We start from the raw sequence: 17,959 nt of genomic DNA on the forward strand, positions 1-17,959 counted from the left end.
CCTCGTATGTGCATCTCTAGGTGGTATTAAAAGTTTAAACAAATGTAAAAACAGTATTAAAACATTAAAATTTGCAAGACAAATAAAAACAATCTCACAAGATAAAATGACATTATTTAAAGTTTTCAGTTAAAAGCCCGAGAAAACAGGTTTGTCTTGAGGTTCTTTGTAAAAGCAGACATACTCTTATTTCAACAGGGAGCATATTCCAAAGCCTGGGCAGCCACAGAGACGGGCCACAGAAGCCTCAGAAGCCTGGGAGTTTCCCCACCTTTTAAAATTGTGCTTGTGGTTGAAGTGGAGATTTGAATCTGCCTTAATAACTGCAAGTACAGATCCAAAAAATGATAGCTATTTTGTAGCCTACACCCAACAGGCCTTTTGCCTTTTTAAAGTATTTTGTACATGATCGCATGACTTTAGGCACTTAAACCAGAACAGCAGCATAAAATGTATTAGTCAAGCTCATCATACACTACAAATTATGATTTCTTAGGATTGGTTTATTCTGGCAAAGGTTTTCATAGGTGTCTACTATATCAGCTGCATAAAGTGGACCAAAGGTGACAGGAATGTATACAAATGCATATCTGCCAACATGTCCCCAGTTTCCCTTTCAGGTGAATGGGAAAATAGGGACATGTTGGCAGGTATGCAAATAGGTTGAGACACACTAGAGGATAAATGGTATTAACAGCATGATAACTAAAGACAAGAACATAAGAACCCAAAGAATTACATTGCTTGATCAGGCCAAGATCTGTCTTCTCATCCAGCCCTCTGTCTCTAACTGTAACCAGTTCAACAGGGCGCAGCTGAGACAACTATCTCCCATTTGTTTCCAGCATCTAATAATCAAGGTATATTACTGTACCTCAGACATGTTTATATGACAATGTTAAAATGAGGATAAGAAGGTGATTTGCTGCATTAAGGCTCATACTTGCACACATTCAGAGATAGACTTCAAGCTTTCTCCACAGCATCTGAAAATCCAAAGCATACTGCTTTTCTCTACAATGGCGTTTCAATTAGCTGTTCCATTAGGCTTTATCTAATGGAGGCCTACACAATTTGTGACCCCATCTGCCAACAGTGTATTATGGCTTACCAGAAGTTTGATAAGCACCCTGTTTATGAAGTACCAGGAAGACTGTGCAAGTATTTCAAGCCCGGGTGGGTCACCTCACATCTCTGATACGTGGCTTGGTAGGTTACAAATTGTGCAGGCCTGACCTAATAGAAATAAATATTTAAAATAAACAAAAATCTGCACCATCCCTCCAGCATACTGCTGCTCAGGGCAGTCTATAACAAACAAATAATAAAGCAAGCATTAAAACAAATCAACAGCAGAATAAAATAAGATTAAATGGAGATCCAGTTCAAACCAATTTTTAATTGCTCCTTTAAAAAGTGGGGCTTAAGGAAGACTGACAAAGCATTTCTGCAAAAGCATTCCAAAGACGGTTGAGAAGGCTTTGTCCCCAGTCCTGGTCAACCAAATCTGTGTCAGTTGTATTAGATTAGATCAGTTTTACTAATATCCTCCTGCAGTATTAGATTGGATCTGTTTCAATCTGTGATGCCTGAGGATGTGGATTTGACAAGCTGCTTGGGGTGGTGTGGCCTACCACTTGTTCTCTGGATCCTTGCCTGACTTGGCTGCTTCTGTCTAGCAGGGAGATTGTTGGAGATGGCCTAGTTAATATCATTAACTCATCGCTGAGGGAATGTAGGATGCCTCCTTGTTTGAAGGAGGCAATGATTAGACCACTTCTTAAGAAGCCTTCCCTAGATCTCTCAGTGATGGATAGTTATAGGCCGGTCTCCAATCTCCCATGGTTGGGCAAGGTGATTGAGAATGGTGGCTAACCAGCTCCAGGAAGTTTTGGAGGAAACAGATTATACAGACCCATTTCAAACTGGGTTTAGAGCAGGCTATGGGGTTGAGACGGCCTTGGTCAGCCTGATGGACGACCTTTATCAGGGAATCAACAGGGGGAGTGTGACTCTGTTGGTTCTTTTGGATCTCTCAGCGGTGTTTGATACCATCGACCATGGTATCCTTCTCGATGGCCTGGGGGAGTTGGGGTCCCCAACTTAGGGATAGGAGGCACTGCTTTGCAGTGGTTCTGCTAATATATCTCACAGGTAGATTCCAGATGGTGGAGCTGGGTGATGGTTGCTTTTCTAAATGGGAGCTTCATTCTGTCACCAATGCTTTTTAACATCTACATGAAACCACTGGATGAGTTCATCAGATTTGGTGGAGGGTGTTATCAGTATACTGATGATACCCAAATCTATTTCTCCTTATCATCATCATCATCATCATCATCATCATCAGGAAGTGGCATTCACTCCCTAAATGCCTGCCTATGGGCAATAATGGGATGGATGAGGGATAACAGATTGTAGCTGAATCCAAGCAAGACAGAGGTGCACATTGTGGGGGATCGGAATCTGAGGGTGAGTTGGATCTTCCTGTGCTGGATGGGGTTACACTCCCACAGAAGGAACAAGTATGCAGCTTGGGAGTGCTCTTGAATCCAGGCCTCACCCTGGTATATCAAGTGGAGGCTATGGCCAGGAGCGCTTGCCATCAACTTCAGCTGATTCGACAGCTGCACTCATTACTTGAAGAGAATAATCTCAAAACAGTGGTGCATCAGCTGGTAATCTCCAGGCTCGGCAATGTGCTTTGTGTGGGGCTGCCTTTGTACGTAGTTCAGAATTGCATAGTTCAAAATGCGGCAGCCAGACTGGTCTCTAGGGTAACTTGGAGAGACCATATTATGACTGTCTTAAAACAGTTGCACTAGCTGCCGATATGTTTCTGGGCAAAATACAAAGTGCTGGTTATTACCTTTAAAGCCCTGAATGGTTTGGGTCCGGGCTACCTTGGAGAGCGCCTTCTTCTGTATGATCCCCATTGCATGTTGAGGTTATCTGGAGAGGTCCGTCTCCAGTTACCACTGGTACGTCTGGTGGCAACTCAGAGCCAAGCTTTCTCTGTAGCTGCTCCTGGCCTATGGAATGCACTCCTGGCAGATATCTGTAATTGTTGATGGTCTTTAAGAGAGCACTAAAAACTTACTTGTTTAACCTGGACTTCCAAGGTTTTAAAATTGTTTTAAATTGCTTTTAAAGGGCTCTGAATTGTTTTAATATTGTTTTAAGCAGTGTGTTTTTTAACCGGTGTTTTCATGTTTTTAAAATTTGTTGTGCACCACCCAGAGCCATTGGATGGGGTGGTCTAGAAATGCAATCAATCAATCAATCAATCAATCAATCGTGGGACCAAGAGTAGGACTTGTGATGAGGATCTGAGGATCCTGGCAGATTCCATATGGGTCCAAACTGAAACACTACCTAATTTGGTGGGATTTTCTGTACTGAATCTATAGCTGCTGATTTCAGCTCCACCATAATCAGATGAAAGTAGAGCCTAATGGCAAATTGGTAACATCTCAGCAGCAGGAGGTGAGGGCTAGAATCCAATGAGTCAGATCTAAATGAAAAAATAAATAAAGCTAGCCAACCTGAGTAAACCACACACCCTGCACCACTCTGTTAGGCGAATAGAGTTCCATTTGTTTCACATTATAAGAAAAAGTAAATCATTTTGGCAGAGGACAAAAAAGAAACTGGCACAAACAAAACCACTTCCACATGTACTTCTGGCTGGCACGCTGGTACTGTACAGGGGTTAGTGTGCCAGACAACTACAGACTTGGTTTCAAATCCTCACTCAATCAGCCCTAATCTCTCAACCTAGCCCACTTCACCAGGTTTTTGTGAGGATAATAGGGGAGTGAGACCCTGGAGGAAATAAAAATCCGTGGTGGAATAAGAACAAAATACATGAAATAATAAAGAATACTGGAAATTCATGATTTTCAAAATCTGCTCTTCTGTATCACTCAGACATTTAAAGAGTTAGTGCTGGGAAACTCACAAAATATCTGCATACGCACCAGTGCAACATCCAGAGAGTCATAATCTTTCAGACCCTCTAAATAGAGCAAAAAGCCACCTCATTGTGCAGCGGGGAAGTAACTTGCCTAGGGAGGAAGAGGAGGTATCCTACCAAAGAAAACCACCTGGTTCGGTGGGCGCCAGGAGTCGACACCGACTGGACGGCACAACTTTACTTTACATTGAGCAAAACGGCTGGAATGCAAACTAGAATCCTACCACCAAACTTCAGTCTGAGGAATCAAGGCACAGGTACCCGTGAGCGGCGACTGCTACTCCATCCTGAGAAGGGGCACAGGTAACCCTTGCGCGGAGACTCAGTTCCACTCACCTTTTGGGCAGCATCCTGGCTGTGGCCACATCCAGGAAAGTGGGTGAGAGCACAGCTGGGGAGACAAGCGGTGGCGACCCCAAGCTCCAGCTCGGGAGAATCGGTCGGAGCTCCTCGCTGGTTACTCCTCCCACGAGGGGATTTCCGGGCTCAATGGACGCCTCAGGTACCTGCTGCCAATAGTGGCCCGAGCTGAGCAGGCTGTCTTCTCGAGTGACGCTGCCAGCCGCGCGTAGGTGTCTTGCTCTTTTCGCTCGGTCTCATGAGGCGCTCAGCCTGGCCCGAGCGCTGCTTCCCTCTGAAATCCCCACCGAAGAAGGATCGTTGACCCGATACTAACACCGACGTTTCTACTAGAAACTTTCTAGCTAGCCGCAGAAAAAGAAAAAAGAAAAAGGAAGGAAATAGCCGTCTTGGCATGTCTGCGCAGGCAGGGATCTCGGCTTCCTCCGCCCGTTGCGGAAATGCCTCCGAGGAGCCTTGTTTCAGCAGAAACGTTGGTGGACTTGATCTCTGCAAGGGTGGCTCCAGAGGGGAGATGCAAGCAAGCACCCGCCACCTCCGAAAAGCGGCTTGTCCCCCTCACCGCCCACCCCCCATTTCTGTTCCAAAAATCTAATATGTGGGACATTCGCTCACCACCCCTAAATTACCTGCATATACTTCATAACTTGTGTGTTTCCAAATCCTTGTGTGTAAATCTTTGTAGATATATGATGTACAAACAACCACTTTGTATATAATTGTGCTTTGGCAACGTACTGTATGCTTTGGTAGTTTGTTGGTTCAATAAAAAAATCTTGTCCTAAAAAAATCTTGTCCTAAATGCACTTTGCCCCTTCGTACCCTCCGCCCTCAGTACCCCACCTGGTGCCGCGACTGCTGATCAGACACAATCCCAGCAAGTCGACAAAGGGCAAAGCGCCTTGTACGCCGTATTGGCAATACGTTTACAATACGAGGTCGCGTTCCTCTTATGCCTAAGAGAGTAAGAGACGATGCGGCGGCGGGTATGCTTTTCCGGCCCTGATCCACGATCTCGATAGGAGCGCTTTGATTTTCAGAAATGTCAAAGAGTGACTGAGCTAGTTTTGAGACCACCATACATTTCCCGCCTCCCCGTGAGGCGCCCGTGCATTTAACAACGGTATAGTAAGCAGGAATCAAAACAGTGAGTCACACAGTAGCTAGAGTGGGAAAATGTCATGACCTCTCTTAATGTTGGTGTGCTGCTGTGTAAAACCAGAACAGAGTGGGGTGGAATGGCCGACCTCTCAACAATCTAACTTGATCCCCCAAACACCAAGATGTGTTAGAGACACTTAAGAGCAACATTTTAGAACTGAAATCTTTAGCATTTTAGAACTGAAACTGAAATGTTTACAATACTATACTTTTATCAGCTGTCTCACAGCAGCCCACAGTGGTCATTTCATAAAATTTATTTGCAAAAAACCTCCATGGGATGCACTAAATAGAATGCAAAGAATGAAATACATACATTAGTAAAAACTCCCATTAAAAATTCCCAGCCATTTGCAGAATGGAATAGAGCAGGCCGGAATGAGCCCTTAAAAATTAAACTGGATGCAAAAAACAGCAGGCTATGTTTTAGAACTAAAAGAATGTTTAGAATTGAAGAATGTTTAGAACTGAAATCTTCCCATTATACTTTTATCAAGCCAGAAAAGCTGTTTCCCACATCCAGTGTGATTTTCAAGGGGTCATTCCATTGTGTTCTATTCTGTAAAGTTTCCAGTCCTAAAATATAGTTCTTGAGTGTTCCCAGTACATCCTGCTGTTTGGGGGGATACAATAATGGCTCCTCCTCTGTCTTTGTTGGAATGGAGATATAAATCTACTTGGTTCTGTCACCAGTGGTAAACAGAACACATGGGCCCCTTGTGAGGCAAGAGAAGAGAAGAAAAGAGAAATGTAATTGTCAATATTGGCATAGCTGAAAATTAATTATTGGTGGTGCAGTAAGTGCAGAGTCAACAATTTAGGTAGTATAGCCTAGTGGCTGGAAGACATTTAAAGTCCCAGCTGCAGGTAGTAGAAGATTTTCTAAGATCCTTTTTCTGGACAAACTGAAGATGGTAATTCTCCCAAACACAAATAGTACATAGCTATACTTTATAAGGACTAGCTATAGAAGGACTGTGCTGTAAAATCCAAAAGGACCATGCTGTAATTATTTTATTTTATTTTTGCATTTTATATAAATAGCATAATTGGGTCCAGAACTTACCTTGAATACTAGTGTTAAGCCATGAAACATTTGGAGCAGTAAGAAAGGAGACAGTGCCTCTGATCATGTGCAGCATTCCTTATATAGCAACACTCTATGCCTAGGGGTAATGGAGCAAGGAGGGACAAATGTCCCTGGACCACAGGACCCCGGGGGGAGGGGTGCTGTCAAGGTGCTCCTTATCCTCTGCTCCATTAAACCTCCTACACTCTGCTTCCCACCCACCCCAACCACGGAGGCTGGGCGTGCCAAGGCTGGACATGTGGCCAATGCCATTGTGAGGAATGGATGTGCGATGGCTCCTCACCCTCTCCAGTCTAGCAGAGCACTTTCTCTGCTTGCCTTAATTCATGAGGGAGAGCAAGGAAGCATCCAGCTGGCGGTGAAAGCGTTTCTCCAACTGGAGACAGCGAGCCCCCCCCTCCCGCCCACCATGTGTCCATTCCCCACACTGGCCATGTCCCCTGCATTTGCGTGATGCCATAGGGGAAAGGGCATGGCCAGCACTCTCGGAGGCTTGTCGCCAGGCCACTGGGACCCTTGCTACACCCATGTTATTGCCAGGCATAATCAAGAAGACAGCAATATCTAGAACGGGACTCAATAGTAGCAGTACCCAAGTTATTTTATTGATGTATTTTCAGCAGCACTAGGCAGCTATTTGGTAACGAAGTACAGTGTACATCAGGGTTACTCAACTTTGATCCTCCAGCTGTTTTAGGACTACAACTCCCATAATCCCCAACCACAGTGGCCAATAGTCAGAGATTATGGGAGTTGGAGGACAAGGAACCAAGAAGACAAGGATTGAAGAGTAGAACAATATCAGACCTCTGAAAAGTGTACAGTGTACTGTGCTTGATTGGCCAGCAAACTCGCCTGACCCATTGCCAAGAGAAGGATGAGAGACATGAGACCAAACAATGCAGAAGAGCTGAAGGCTGCTAATGAAGCATCCTGGTCTTCCATAATACCTCATCAGTGCCACAGGCTGATAGCATCCATGCCACGCCGCATTGAGGCAGTAATTGCTGCAAAAGGGGCCCAAACCAAGTACTGAATACATATGCATGCTTATACTTTTCAGAGGTCCGATATTGTTGTATTCTACAATCCTTGTCTTCTTGGTTCCATGTAATATTCTAATTTTCTGGGATTGTGGATTTGGGGTTTTCATGAGCTGTACGCCATGATCATCACAATTATAACAAATTAAGGCTTGACTTATCTCGCTTTGCATGTAATGCGTCTGTCTCATATATCAGTTTCACCTTTTAATTTGCATTACTGAAATTAATGGACTTTTGCACGATATTCTAATTTTCCGAGTTTCACCTGTACTTGTTCGAAAACAGACCTAGTTGTGAAAGGCTGCCATTCTTCTTGCATATCGTGATCAGATATCTCTTTTGGCTATGATAGCAGCAGATAGCTTGTGTCCAAGTTTATTTCTTCCGAAGAGGCACATTGATGTGAAGAATGTGTTTATGTTGATTTAGCAGTTACTTTCTCATGATGTAATGGAAGCAATTTAAAAATAAAATAACTGCAATTATATGCACAAACGATTATTGCTGTGCATTGTTATGGTTTTAGGCATGTGTTTATGCTTTTATGTTCTGATTTGGCCATGGTCTGTAAAAAACGTGAACTATTTCTATGGACTGTGGTGGATGTAACTTTTATTGCTACCACAGCATTAGACCAGGTCCAGTACTAGGGTTGCCAACTGTCCCAAAATACGAGGGACGTCCCTCATTTCAGGGAGGAAATGTTCGTCCTGTTCAGGACAGCATTTCTCCTGCCTTTGAGTGGCAAGGGGTGGGCAGAGGCGGGCTGGCAACCCGCCAGCAATCCATAGAGGCTTTCAGCCTGCAGGCTTCGGCTACTGCTGTAACTTCAGCTGAGCTGCTCCTGGGGCCTTCCCGCCAATCAGCTGTTAGGTGGGTGGGTGGGGCTTGCACAGGAGCCTGCCAGGACCAGCTTAGCCATTCAGTCCTCTCCAGACTCCTACAGCGGCTAACAGCTTCCTACTCTCTTTCTCCCCTCAGTTGTGCACACACACAAAGACACACCGCAGCACTAGTCTAATAATAAAATTGAAGGTACGGACGTTGTCTGGGCTGGCCCAGGGCTGGGAGGAATTGGAAAGGGGAGGCACGTGTAGAAAAGGAAAAGGCAAGCAGGGAGGAAAGCAAGCAGGCGTGCATTATCCATGTGGATTGTTTCCACTCTCTCATCCCCCCCCCCACACCTCTGTCTTTCAATAGCAGAGAGAACTAAAACTGCTTTGCTAAGACTCTTGTAGTGCCTTAGAAGAATTAGACATGAGCATGCTTATTGTGTGTAGCTTTTGAATGGCGGAACCAGGCGCTGAGCCAGCCGAGCAGCGGCATGCATCCAGCCCCGCTTGGTGGCCCCCTCCAATACGCCCGTGTGCGTGACATCATGCGCACGGGGGCGTGGCTCGGGCTCCAGAGGAGTCCAGAGCAAACTCCCTCCTCCCATGCATGGGCCGCCGAGAGCCTCCCCCGTCCCACACCCGGGCTGCCGAGAGCCCGGGCGAACTCCTCGCCAATTATTCCAAGCAGCTCTGACTGCCCGATGGAACGTTTTCCTCTTCCTCTCGCTCTCTGGAGAGAGAGAAAGGGGAAAACGTCCTATCAGGCAGCTGACGCTGCCTGAAATGACAAGATGAGAGCTTGTTCGGGCTCAGTAGCCCAGGCCACGCCCCTTTGTAAAGGGGGTGTGGCCTGAGCTGCTGACAGCCTGAACGAGCACTCAGCTCATCATTTCAGGCAGTGTTGGCTGCCTGATAGGATGTTTTCCCCTTTCTCTCCCTCCAGAGAGGGAGAGGAAGGGGAAAAAGTTCTATCGGGCAGTCAGAGCTGCTTGAAATAATTGGTGGAGAGTTCACCTGGGCTCTCGGCGACCCGGGCATGGGGAGTTTGCTCTGGGATCCTATGGAGAGCCACGGGGCTCGCTGGTCTTTTCCCATTGGCAGCCTGGGTTCTTTGAACCCATGGAACCGATGGTGGCTCCGCTCCTGGGTGGAGCTCTCTCTCTGGCTCATGTATTGAACTTATTTTGCTAGAGCTCTTCTCGCTGCAACAACCTAAACAGGGAATGGAGAAGTCGGTGGGGGGGAGACATCTAAAGTTATTTCTTTCCCCTGGTTCTTTTGTGCCCGAAAGGAGATGTTGCTGGCAAGGTGGGGAGGTCTTGTTGCTTTGTCTCCAGAGTCCAGCCAGAGCATGATCCTCTGCTGCTAACTCACCTGGAGCTTCCTGTGGGTATAATTAGTGCTGGAGGCGAAAAGTGCTCCTGCAAATCATTGACTGTGATGTGGCCAACCTGGGGCTCTTTTGCCATTGCTGGACTATTGCTCCCATCATTCCCAGCTGTTGTAGCTCAGGATGATGGGAATGATAGTCCAACAGCAGCTAGTGAGTCCCAGGTTGGCTATCTTTGAGCTGAGAAATAGTTAGGGCAAGGAAAAAGTAAATAGGGATTCGCTTGTAGGTTTCTGGGTGATGCACGGTTTTGACTCCCACCTTTCTTCTTAACATTGAGGTGATTCTCATGAGCAGCAAAAATCAGGCTAAGGGAGCCTAGCCAGGTTTTTGCTGCTCGTGTGCAGCAATATTGGCTGGGTGACTCCTGGCAGCAAGCCCACCTAAATGCTTTCCTTCTTAAACGAGGTTAATGGAGTTAGTGTTCTGTTAGCCCCGTTTTTTTGGTCGTGTGTCTGCCACAGCTGCTTGCCATGGTATTTAAGGCATCTTCTTTGCCATGAGCCCGACTGCCTGTTAAGATCATCTGGAGAGGTTCATCTGTGGTTGCTGCCAACTTGTCTGGCAGCTAATCGGGAACGGGCCTTCTTCATGGCTGCCCCTGGACTGCCCCTGGACATGCCCCTGGAATGCATTCCGTCGAAATAAGAGCCCCCCACAATCTTTGGCAACTTTTAAAAATGCACTGAAGATACAGTTCTTCACCCAGGATTTTTATTAGATTTATAATTTTAAAATTTTTAATACTGGGTTTTAAATGTTCTTAATGTCTTAAATGATTTTAATTGTTAATTGATTTGATGTTTTAAATGATTTTAATTGTAAACCGCCCAGAGATGCAAGTTTTGGGCAGTATAGAAATATTGTAAATAAAATACATAAATATACGTCACTGATACTGAGGCTCTTGATTACCATTGCATACACCTCCTTGCCATATTCCCACCCCACCCACTCCCCCAGGCCCTACCCCCCAGCCCCAAAATTGTGTCCCTCATTCTGGCAATGAATTGTTGGCAACCCCATCCAATACTGTGTCTACTGTGACTGACAGGCTGGTGAACTCCAGGGCGCAGCCAATCAGCACACCATGGGTGTGGGACCTAGAGAGCTGTTGGGAGGAAGGTAAGTTTCCTTGTGAGAAGGAGCAGGCTGGGAGTGCTGAGAGGATGACGTGTGGCCATAAAGGATTGGCTGCAGGAAAATGTCTCTGCAGCTCCTTGAAAGACAGGAGGGAAGGAAACCTGAATCCTCATCCAGGATTTGGTGAGTTCAAGACAAAGGAAGCCTGGGCTTTTGGCTCCAGGAAGTTTAGTCTAGCAAAAGTTTGTTTAGTCAGATTTTGCATTAGACTTTCTGTTTCTTTTTTGTGCGCTTTGTATATCCCTGATACTGGTCTATTATTGTTTATCTGCAATGTAACTAAACACTAGCCTTTGCCCATCCAGCCAAGGCGTTGCAAAAGACTCTGTAAGTTTTAATTGTGCTTTTGTATTTTCCTATATGCTTGTTCCTTGCAACTAAGAAACCACGATTTTTAAAGCGTGCTGTCCCAACTTCATCTGGGGTGCTTTTTGAAGTATTCTTGTAACTTACTGAGTATTTTTACCTGTAACTGAAAGCTGAGAAAACCTCAGATGGAAGCAGTATGTAGCATTCTGAATAAAAATGTTTTATTTTTGTTATGTTCTTGTACAGGTCTCTCTGAGTAGATTTTTAACTCAGGAGAAAGTGGGAGACGGGGGCTAGAAGGTGTCTTACTCTGGTGCAATAACATCCTCAGACATTCAGCAACTACGAATTTTCTCACCACATGTAGGCTTGCACATGGAAGATTTATGTACTTTTCTAATAGCAAAAGAAAGAGAGTTTTCCCTGGGAGGTTTAAGCTCTGCAATTGGGGGGGGGGGAGCCATTTTTGAATGTACCAAAAGTAAAGAAGAGTTTTAGGAGTAGCCTTTGCCAGAGAGTTCAGCAGGGATGATTCAGCATTTTTCCTTCCCCTCACGTGAGTTTGCTCTGAGACAAAGGCTATAATCCACTACAATTAATATTTTACTAAAAGAAAACACACCTTTATGGTGAATCGGCAATTGCTTTCCATGGAAAGGATGAATTAAATAATTTGTATTTCTCTCATAATTTCACAAAATAACTTTTATTTGTTAAAAAGTACCTTTTGAACACTATGTGTAACACAATATATCCACATGCCAGCAATATTTTTCTCATTCTTGCCATTAACACAGCTTATTCTCCCTAATGGAACATATTTGCTGCCATATGTTGTGATCGTTTCTCACATTCAGGATTGCATTCACACATTTCTCACACTATTAGATTTTAAAAAACGCACTTGCTACTTATTAAAAAATAGTTTTAAAAATACCCCTGCTGCCAAGTATATACAACATAGGTAAAATCTAGCAGAACATAAAATAGTTTGATTTATTGCAACTTGTATTTTTACTAGTACTTTGTTTACTAACACTAGGAGATAAGGCATAACAATCTGTTTCTGTTTAAAACGCTTTCTGTTTTAGATTCCAACTCTGCAGTCACTTGACATCAATGAAAACATTTAGAGCCCAATCATGCAGCCACTATTTCATATGAATCATTCTCACTAAGATTCTGAAAATGCTTGTGAGCTTGGGTGTAGTACTGCGGTGGTCCTTTATTCAACTACATCCACTAGATCCACTGGGCTTTCTTGAAGGTGTAAGGTTCTTTAACTGCTTCAGTGTCTGCTGAGTGACTGTCAAAGATCAGGCAAAAGTACTCAATAAAGTAAAATCTCCAGCATAAAATGCAACAAGCAGCAATGGTATCCCAGTGACTGTCAAAGTGACTGTCAAAGATCAGGCAAAAGTACTCAATAAAGTAAAATCTCCAGCATAAAATGCAACAAGCAGCAATGGTATCCCAGAAAACATTAAGGAGCAATATGGTTTGTGTAGATGTTTGATGCAAAGCCAATAAAAGTCAAATGAAAAGTCTTGTAGAACTCAGTTGGTATAGAAATTACATGAACTGGCAATACTTACAGAATGGTTGCAGCGAAAAGCCTTTCCAGGTTTTATATCTCAAATAGCATCTTGATATGCATACATACATGGCAGGGAAAGGTGTTTTTTTCTCAGCATGGAGATAATCTCATAACCTGCACATCAGATTACTGTTAAATGCACAGTTACAGTGGCAGACTGAAAAGACAGCAACCTTACTTTCAGTTTGGCCTTGAATGGTAGGTTTGTCTTATGAAAAAGTCCTAAAATACTCTTTCAAGGGAACAAAAAATTCTTTAATCAGAGTGGCTGGACGCTGAGAGAAAATTCTGGTTTTCTGTATGTTCTTTGCCAGGAGACACAAATCCACATACAAGGGTGAAACAGAGTATTTGCTGGAGAGAAAAAGAAGCAAAGCAAGATACCACTAGCTGGGCCTAGTTCTCCTGCCTCTGCTTTCACTTCCACCCCACCACTGCTGTTTTTTTGCCATCCCGCTCGTCGTCTTCGCTCGCCCCCCCGTCCATCTTCTTCCCCTGCCCGCTCCCTGCCGCCATCTTCCTCTCTCCCATCTGCCCCCGTTTTCTTTGGCCAGCCACCCAGCCGCACGCCACCATTCGCTGCCATTTTCTTTTCCTGCCAGCTGGCCAGCTACCACCACCATTTTCTCCCCCATCCCCATCGCTATCCGGGCAGCTGCTCTCAAACTCTTGCGAGAGCTGCCACACTTTGGATAGTAATGGGTATGCCTTAGAGAAATATATATAAAGAAGATGTTCATACAGACATTCAAAGTTATACTTGGAATTCTTTCTTTCCCTTATTCTGTATTAATGGAAGCATAATTTAGATTTTCATTTCTATCTATATAGGAGAATTTTTCTGACTCTACCCTCCCACTTTTTCTTGGGAAATCTGATAATGTCTCATAATGGGTGCCAATTCTACTGCTGTGCTATCAAGGGTTGCCATCCTATTTCCCCACAGAAGCTGGAATGCAGGAATGGAGTTGGAGGTGCAGTGGCTGAGGTATACAAAGAAAAGACTAAAAGGCCAGTAAGATAGAGAAGTGGGAATGGGAAAGGAAGAAACAACTAATTAAAGGGCTGGTAGCTGAGACCCCTCCTGTATTCTACCAAAGAAAACCACAGGGCTCTGTGGGCGCCAGGAGTCAAAATCGACTTGATGGCACACTTTACCTTTAGATGAGAGAAGTGGCACCTTCGCTAATTATGAACATATTTATTTATTTAAACGTATTTTTATACCACCCAAAACTTATGTCTCTGGATGGTTTACAACAAAATAAAAACAGAAAGTAAAACATTAGTTAAAACAAAAACAAAAAGTTTAAAACAAAACAACAATTTAAAATTTCTAAAACAATATTTTAAAACAGCATTAAAATTATTAAAACAATATTAATTAAAAGCCTGGGTGAACAGATGCGTCTTTAAAGACTTTTTAAAAGCTGTCAGAGATGGGGAGGCTCTTATTTCACTGGGGAGCGCATTCCAAAGCCTCGGGGCAGCAGCGGATAATGTCATTGGGATAATGTTAGTTCACTTCTGAATGAAAATATATCTTGTCCATGATGTTGGGCACTGTGGGAATGTTATGGAGGGATGGAATGTTATAGTGCTTAAGTATGATATGGAACCAACCACCATTTTAATTACATTTCAAATTCCAGCTGATTGTGGAAGAAAATGCCTCAGCAGCACTAAAGAGCCTTTGTGAGGAAGTAACACAGAGACGTGAGTTTTGGGCAGTATAGAAATGTGTTAAATAAGTAAAGAAACAAACAAACCTGAGTTCAGAGGAACTTTATGGCAGCCTACCCAGCACCCACCCACCACAGATGGCCTGCAGAGGAAGGAAAGTGAAATGACATTGCATTGTTTTTCTTCTTCCCTTCTTAGTAGAAAAGGTGAATTGGCTTGAAAATAATTTTTGAGCAAAATAGTGACTACACGTTTTGCTCCATAATTCCGCTTCTACAAGGGCTACAGCTTAGCTTTTTCCCCTTAGATTTTTAAAATGAAAGCTGAAATCCTGGAGAATCTGGGTGGGCTAAGCAATCTGAGTGAGATGCTTAAAATCTGGGTGAAACCTGGAATTTCAGGGGGCATGGCAACTCTACCTCCCCAGGATTTTGTAATAACATCAGAGGGTTGTAGTGTTATGGAAAACATTCCCGAGAAAGCAGTTACTTACCTCTGAACAGAAGGAATATTGCTCCAAATATGCACAGCGTTCTGGACGACATCATCATGTTGCTGATATCTGAGCAGACCTTCCATCTTTCAAATGAACAAAGTCATAGATATACTCCAGTGGTTAGAACTACATCTATGGGTGTCGCACTGCCAAGTGGAGATGGAAGGGGAAGGGGCAGTGATTTTCTCTTCTTCTCTTTCCTCCCTCCAAAAGCCCTGTTCAGTTGCAGGAAAACATTTGATCTTCAATTCAAAGGTTGCTGCACAACCTTCAGGAATATTTCCCTGCAAGTGGAAAGGGCTTTTGAAGGGAAGGAACAGAAGCAAAAACCACTCCCTACTCACCCCTCCATGCCCGCTTGGCTGTGCAGCTCTCTGCCAGACTTGCAGCCCTTCTTAAACTGACCTATTGCTGTGCAACATGTCAGCCATTTTATATACCACTACCACAACCAAACAATAATTCTTTATCCTGCACTTCCTCCAAGATCCTCAGCATACATCATCTGTTCTTTCCTCTCACACAGTAGACGACATATATTTAGTGTCTTTAATTTTAAAAACCTTTTACTCCAGGGCTACACTTCAGTCCTCCTTCAGATGTTGGCCTGCAACTCCCATAATCCCTGGCTATTGGCCACTGTGGCTTGGGATTATGGGAGTTGTGGTCCAAAAACAGCTGGGGGCCAAAGCTGAGCAGGCCTGTCCTACTATAATGAAGCCTAGGTATGTATGTGACTGAAATAATATTCTTCCCCTGTTTCCATTTCCCTCTGTAGTCTCCCTTGTGCCAGCAGATTGTGAGTCATTCTGCCTAGAGCACCATGTACTTGGAAAGCACTATAAATAGTAGTATTAGTAGTAATAATACTTGCTTTGTTCACTTCCTAAACTGCTGCTTTTGTACTAATGAGCCAAACCAATAATGTAGGAAAATGGTGCTTCGGCACACCATGGCAAATAGAAAAGAGGCAATGAGAAATCCTTAATTTGATTAGCTCCTGTTACTTTTATTAATATCAGCAATTAAGTTTTTTTTAGAGAATAGCAGTTTGAAGTAGTTCTGCATACTTTGCATCTACAGAAAAATAGAAAATGATATAGCTATTAATGTTGGACCAGACATTCTTATCCATGTCCTAGCCACTTCCTCACTGTGAATTTCCATTCCCCATCACAAAATGATGCAACTGATGAAAGTGATGAAATGGAAATTCCACATCAGCAGAAGTGTCAACTGTTTACACATATGACACCGCCTCTGCTATATTAGACCAGCTGTTGCAACTGCAGATTATGCCACTGAAAATCTCTTTCCGTTTAGTCTTAAAATTAAAGCAAAAAACCAAAAAAACCAAACTCTCATTAACTATATTGACCACCCTGAGACATTTTGGGAAGGGAGGTATATAAATCAAATAAATAAATAAATAAACTTCTTGAAAGCAACTTGCTTTTGTGCTTACCTGAAAGAAGCGAGAAGCTGTATTTCTCTCTTCTTCTTCCAGCACAAGATTGTCAATAAATAGCCAGAAAAATGGCTTGTCACTTCTTGCTGGGGGTCTTCCATACTCAAGGATTCGATAGTATTGGTAGAAATACCAGGCTTGAGAGGGAGGCGAGATGAGAAAAAAAGCCATAAGGAGATGGCTTCCCAAAACACCCTTTGAACGTGGGCTTTAAAAGAAGACCAACACTGGCCGCAATCCTATATGCACTTATAACTGAACCCAATGGGACTGCCTTCTGAGTAGGGGTGCACAGGATTGCACTGTCAAGCAATTAGCTCTGAAGACTGCAGTTGCCCAAGACTGAAATGGAACACATTTTTCTAACATTTACATCAGATATATTTGATTTTCCAAAGAAATAACATTAATTTGAAATGAAATGTGCCTATCTTTTAAATTGGATTCTTAATTTGACAAACTATCATTTTTTCCTTCTCAGTAATTTACACTACTGGACACATAAGAATACCAAATATTAACTGTATTGCTTTAATATACAACAGCCATTCAGAATCATGTGGCGGGAACTGCTTCAAGTGTGGTCATCTCCATGCAGTACTGCATGCTTCCAGCGTGATGGAAGACAGTCCAGCCTCCTTTACAGGAAGCAGAGCTCCATATTGTCCCAGTGACAGCTGGGAAGGCAAGCGGGGTATGCTGGGAGGTGTAGTCCTTCCAAGCGCTTTCCCCCATAGAGTTTTGTTTCAGGCTGTGTGGAGACAGCCACACTGTTCCAAAGAACTGGTGCATATTATTTGGCTTTGGGTGCTCCAAAGCACAGCCTTACTAGTAATGCATAAATGCAGAGCTAGACCACCTAGAGTTTTGCTTTAAAGACTAATTCAGTCATGCAGAGGGAGCAAGAGGCACAGGCATGTAGCTCCTCACTCAGCCATCATGAGTAAGCAAATAGATGGTCACTTTCAGGAAAAGGGACCTAGACATGGGGAGATCTGGTAGCTTAGCCATCAATTCACTGGGCTGTTGTGAGAAGAATATGAGATTAACTACATGGTGCTTAGGGATGTGCAAAATATTTCGGGCACAGAACGATCTGTGCCCGAAACGAGCAATTTTGGGTGATTCGGGGCTGAACCGAATCACCCCCGATGTCCCCCGATATTTTTCGGGCCTGAGCCGAATCACCCGAAATTCGGGCATGAAAAATTCGGGTGATTCGATTCATGGTTGATTTGGGGGGAATTTTTGAAATTTTAGTGACTTTGGGGCAGTTCGGGGGCATAGCATGGGATCTGGGCATAATAGTGGGGTGGGGTGGTAGTGCCTAATGGGTGGAGGCTACCACCCCAATTTCAGGGGGATTGGGCAAAGGGCTGATTTTTTGAGAATTTTTGAAGTTTTAGT

General features: G+C 43.8%; 2 protein-coding genes across 3 annotated transcripts in view; both read right to left on the bottom strand.

The window, feature by feature from the left end:
• ICOSLG (inducible T cell costimulator ligand) overlaps positions 1–4,767 on the bottom strand; it is a 37,692-nt gene extending 32,925 nt beyond the window's left edge. For both annotated transcript variants that reach the window (XM_053304603.1, XM_053304602.1), the window contains exon 1: positions 4,313–4,767. In XM_053304603.1, the coding sequence (XP_053160578.1) occupies positions 4,313–4,326 (14 nt within the window). In that variant the 5' untranslated portion in view covers positions 4,327–4,767. The remainder of the gene's footprint in view (positions 1–4,312) is intronic.
• Positions 4,768–12,955: 8,188 nt separating this feature from the next.
• DNMT3L (DNA methyltransferase 3 like) overlaps positions 12,956–17,959 on the bottom strand; it is a 34,863-nt gene continuing 29,859 nt past the window's right edge. Inside the window, exons 12-14 of the mRNA XM_053305102.1 lie at positions 16,550–16,689; positions 15,082–15,167; positions 12,956–13,259 (exon numbers count right to left, since the gene is read on the bottom strand). Coding sequence (XP_053161077.1) covers positions 13,115–13,259; positions 15,082–15,167; positions 16,550–16,689 — 371 coding nt within the window. The 3' untranslated portion in view covers positions 12,956–13,114. The remainder of the gene's footprint in view (positions 13,260–15,081; positions 15,168–16,549; positions 16,690–17,959) is intronic.

This window comes from Hemicordylus capensis, chromosome 3 (genome assembly GCF_027244095.1).
Source record: "Hemicordylus capensis ecotype Gifberg chromosome 3, rHemCap1.1.pri, whole genome shotgun sequence".
NCBI lineage: Eukaryota > Metazoa > Chordata > Lepidosauria > Squamata > Cordylidae > Hemicordylus > Hemicordylus capensis.